General features: G+C 46.7%; 1 protein-coding gene across 5 annotated transcripts in view; it reads left to right on the top strand.

The window, feature by feature from the left end:
* arhgap4b (Rho GTPase activating protein 4b) overlaps positions 1 to 5,000 on the top strand; it is a 31,546-nt gene that overhangs the window by 15,793 nt on the left and 10,753 nt on the right. For 4 of the 5 annotated variants that reach the window (XM_042098457.1, XM_042098459.1, XM_042098456.1 and 1 more), the window contains exons 8-13: positions 884 to 1,105; positions 2,260 to 2,361; positions 2,680 to 2,865; positions 3,025 to 3,109; positions 3,332 to 3,359; positions 4,243 to 4,339. In XM_042098457.1, coding sequence (XP_041954391.1) covers positions 884 to 1,105; positions 2,260 to 2,361; positions 2,680 to 2,865; positions 3,025 to 3,109; positions 3,332 to 3,359; positions 4,243 to 4,339 — 720 coding nt within the window. The remainder of the gene's footprint in view (positions 1 to 883; positions 1,106 to 2,259; positions 2,362 to 2,679; positions 2,866 to 3,024; positions 3,110 to 3,331; positions 3,360 to 4,242; positions 4,340 to 5,000) is intronic. The other variant, XM_042098460.1, reaches the window with a different exon arrangement.

Here is a 5,000-nt window from a genome sequence, read left to right as displayed (position 1 = left end):
TTGTTGTCCAATTTCTTTACTTATTTTGAAAAACGTTACCCCTGGCTGTCAAGCCCTGGCTGTTGCGTGTATGTGTGTGTTGTGTGTTGTGTGTTGTGTGTGTGTGTATGTGTATGTGTATGTGTATGTGTATGTGTATGTGTATGTGTATGTGTATGTGTATGTGTACATGTATGTGTATGTGTATGTGTGTGTGTGTGTCTGTGAGCCATGCACTGCATACACTCTGCACACAAAAGACTCCTGCACAGGAATTTCAACAAAGGTCTGACAATGGAAAGCTTTCAGGAAGTAATACCGTGCCCTTCCTCCTTTTTCATCTAAAGCTAGGCACCAAGAAACAGTCACTTCCTTTTTCTCACTTAACCCCTTTCTCTCGCCCACTCCAGCATAGGAACACCTTTTCTGCACTTTCTTAATTGGTTTCCTGACATTTTGACTAATCTTGCCAGGTCTATTTAATCAACACCACAACATTTATAAAGATATCTTCATAATAGCACATTAATCTTCACTTGTTTGTGACAGTGTCCCCCTATAGCAGGTGTTATGCTTGCACTAATGAAGGTCAGTGAATAAAGATCAGGAGAAGTGCATGGGAATGACTGACAGCTGTCATTCAACCCACTTCTGCCTCCTAGGAGTTTTAGACCTGTTTTAGATATCTCCTGTTACATCACATGGTCCGCCATAACTGAGTATCCTATGTCCTTCACACCTCACTGTCCTCCCAGTCACTAACAGATTTTATCTGCCACTTTCCCAATGATACAATATGAGTTTCAATCTGAACCGTTAACATGATTGCATAACTCTGATTCTAATCCATTGCATAATGAAACCGTCTTTAAAATGGTGTTATCTTTTTTTTCCGATGCTCCAGTGCACAGATCTGGGGTACCATCTGACGCTGACGCGGGTCATGCGGGGGTTCCTGTCCCACCGGCACCGCATGCAGCAGAACCTGAAGAATGGGCTCCAGCAGCTGGACAGCGCTGTGACCGGACTGGACCAGGGCCAGGACCGCGATGCTCTGCTGCAGGCCCACAACGCTGCCTTCTGCCTGCCTTTCCGCTTCCAGTACCAGCCCCACGAGGGGGACCAGGTCCGATCCACCACCCACACATCAGCCTAAGACCCTTTAGAACCTGAGCATATTACTGGTTAGCAGCCCAACAACGTTTGGAATGTCCTCTCGTATAGTGTGCTATGTAGTGGAATGGGGAGCATTGAGTGAACCTGACCCAGTGATGTTTGCACTTACGGATCTTGCTCATGGTGTTGATGTAGCAAATAGATTGAGCTAATAGAATTATTAAAACACAGCCTTGGAGAACCGACAGAGCAAGTTGAGTGGGCAGAAGCAGAATTGAGGACCGCTGCTGTTCAGAGATCCATGATGTCTGAGTCTGTTCACATTTGGCTGTCTCAAAAACCAGCAGGGTGACAGACACACACATGACAATGATATTGCTAATAATGGATCTCTGGCAATCACTGCAAATGACCAGTGAGTAGGACGTTTATCGGTATTGTGTCCCATCCCATCACTGTGAGACGCTGCAGAGATTCATATCGATCTCAGCCTCCACACCGATTACAGGAAGGAGACAGGGAAAGGAAGAGAGGGAGCGTGGGAGAGAGATAGAGATTGAGAGACAGTGTGTGGGAAACAGAGAGAGAGAGGGAGAGATGTGTGCTATCAATTCTCTTCTCCCTCTGTTCATCATCCTCCTCTTCCTCCAGCTTCAAGTGTTTGTCACTGGTATCATTCTAATGACCATAAAACCTTATAAGCTGTGTTCATACCAGTGTTTTCTTTTGTAATGTGACCTGCTCACTCTGTCTCCATTTTGTGGGCTTCCAGGGGGCTTCCTGTGCTGCACAGTTTCCATCTATCTCTCCCCTGCCACACCTGCCTAAGCTCCTCAATGCTGCGGTCCACACTTTATCTGCATACTCCTGAGTTAGCTTACAATGGGCATGATGATTACATAAGGAAGTGAGCCAGCAGGAGGTGTCAGAGCAGAGGCTGATGGGATACCTGCTGTTGTTGTAGTCATGGGCGGACTGGCCATCTGGCATACCGGGCATTTTCCCGGTGGGCCCAGGGATAAGAATCCCTGGGCTAGCTTCTGTGTGAGGGTCGATGTTGGGCCCTAGCAGTATCTGTTTGTGGGTGTGTGTGTGTGTGTGTGTGTCTGTGTGTCTGTGTGTGTGTGTGGTATTTTTACTCGATTGCTTCTCGCTCTGTCTCAGGTGTGTGAGGTGAGTGCTGAGTGCCAGGTGAGATACGAGTTGGAGACCAGATTCCAGCAGCTTCAATCAAGGCTCGCCTCCGTTACCTTGGAAACAGAAGAGGTATGGCAGATTTGGCTGAAGCTCAGTCTTCTTCACCAAATAGTTTTTTTTCCCTTCACGCACATAACAAATGGGCTACAACAGAGTGCAATTTTATAACATGGAGATTCAATATTGCAGTCACACTTGCGCACAGATTTTAAGGATATAATTATTATGCATAATCACCCGCAAGGCATTGTAATAAAACTACATTTCCCAGAACTCAGTAATAATCGAACAATCACCCTTAGCAACAAAGTGTTCATAATTGCCCCGATTGCCCCCAGTTATCTAATCTCTTTCTCCTGTCTGTTCCTGCCTGTCTTTACCTTGCAGATTAGTAAGACACTGAAGGCTACCCACGCTGCCTTGGTGGATAGCATCTGTGATGATGACTGCAACCCGGCTCCCGATTTGTCCTCTACCGTCTCTCTGGACACCACCGGCGACAGTGGTGGGACCAAACTCCCACTGGCCAAGCGTCGGGCCAATCAGCAGGAGACAGAGACCTACTACTTCACAGTAAGGATCAATCTGATTGGTTGAGATGGCTCAGCTGTAATAAAGCGCCATTATTTACGTTGCGGATGATGTAGTATACAGCACAGTAGCAACACCAGACGTGGTAGTAATTGGTCAATCAGCATGGATGTCATTGTCAAATTAATTTGCCCCTCACAGAAAGTCAAGGAGCACCTCAGTGGCAGCTCTCTGATCTCCAAACTCCAAGTCAAACATGACCTACTGAAGGAGGCCATTCAGAAAGGTAAACATGAAAGGCTCCAACTCTACTGTACCTCACATTACATTTCCGCTCATGGCATCCCAAGTGTGAGGTTTCTCTTCAGTCCTGCAGGGTCTGTATAATGATTAAGAGACATGAGCCAGACAAAGGAGGAGTGTTGCTCAGAGATATTGTTCTTCTTTCTTTTCTTTTCTTTTATCTTCTCTTTATCTTTATCTTTTTCTTTGTTTGACTTCCCTCCAGCGGAGGCCATTGACAGCGACCCCTCAAGGTACCCACACGCCTCTCCATCTGGTTGCTTTTTCCTGTCTCTCTCTCTCTCTCTCTCTCTCTCTTAGGCTTTCCTCTCACTCTCCCAGAGTCCCAGAAACATTTTTTTATAGCTGCCAAAACATGGCACTAATCCAGCTACACATATGGTCCTATTTCTCATGTGAGTGTGTGTGTGTGCATATGTGCCAGCGTGTGTGTGTGTGTGTCTGTGTGTGTGTCTGTGTTTATGTTTGTGTGTATATGTCTGTGTAGACTCATGGATGATGCAGGCATGGGTTTCATGGGTTTGTGTTGTGTGTGTGTGTGTGTGTGTGTGTGTGTGTGTGTGTGTGTGTGTGTGTGTGTGTGTGTGTGTGTGTGTGTGTGTGTGTCGTGTCCTTGTTCTAGTGAGTGATGTGATTTCACATACACGTGGGTATGTATGTGGATATGTGTTTTGGCACAAACCGTGTGTGTGTGTGTGTGCTGCCAAGGCTTCTCATCAGCAATGGTGGTCTCTTCAGAGTCTGAGAGAGCAGGAGACCGACTCTAACAAGGGCAGAGAAATCTCAGTACACAATGTGGGTTCAAAACAAAACATGTAGGCGCCTGGTGCAGTCCTCATGTCAGCAAAGCAAATTTACTTACAGTGTGCATGAATATACGATGGCAGTTTGTATATGTGTGTGTCATACGTGTATGTGTGTATGTGTCTCTGTGTGTGTGTGTGTGTGTTTGTGAGTGTGTGTGGTGTGTGTGTGTTTTGAGGTGTGTGGTTTGCATCATGGCACATATTCGTTTTTTTTTCTTGCATGAGAGATGTCTGCATGTGTGTGTTTGTTTGATTTTCCCCGTGCTGGAATGTCACACATGTGCACTGCTGGTGTATGTATGTTTCCCAGAATGCCATCTGGTAGGGCACTGCGTGTGCGGAAGGCCAGGCCATGCTCCCAGTACAACCACAAACTCTTCTCTGGAGACATGCTCTCCTTCATCCAGGTACAGCCGCACAGCCTTCCCAGTGTCCCTTGCTGCTGCTGCTGCTGCTGCTGCTACTGCTGTCTGCTGTGTCCCTAGTCTCTACACTGTCACTGACTTTGCTGGCGCTTGTAGCCTCAATAGCTTGTAGCCTCATCAGTGCTGTGCTAATGTCCTTGATCACTTGCTACTATTTGTTTGTGCAGAGTTGTTACCACAGAGTGGCCGCTGCTTCAGTGTTTCCTGGTGCACAGCAGTGTTGTGTCATTGTGTTTTGTTGTGATGTCACAACCACACAGACCACCGTGTCTGCGTTAATCGGCCCCCGCCTCCGTGTTTGGGTCCTTTCTGATGACATCACCAGCTATTTATGCATTTTGACCACCCTTTTGTGTTGTGAGCATGATTTCATCCCTGTGTGTGTGTGTGTGTGTGTGTGTGTCATCGTGACACGTTGCCTGTGCTGCCTACCTGTCATTCTGCAGACTTTGTTTGTTGTTCTCTCGTGCGTCGCCGTGACTCCAGTAACCCAGTGTTGTGGTTTCAGTTCCTGCCAGCCTCTAACTGCTGTACTAAATGACTAATGCCTGTCTGAAATCTGCACTCAGCTCCTTCCCGACCCCATACATACCCCTTATATCATAGATAGATAGATAGATAGATAGATAGATAGATAGATAGA

The sequence above is a fragment of the Alosa sapidissima genome, chromosome 7, assembly GCF_018492685.1.
Source record: "Alosa sapidissima isolate fAloSap1 chromosome 7, fAloSap1.pri, whole genome shotgun sequence".
In the NCBI taxonomy this organism is placed as follows: Eukaryota; Metazoa; Chordata; class Actinopteri; order Clupeiformes; family Clupeidae; genus Alosa; species Alosa sapidissima.
This window is presented reverse-complemented; position numbering and strand designations above follow the sequence as displayed.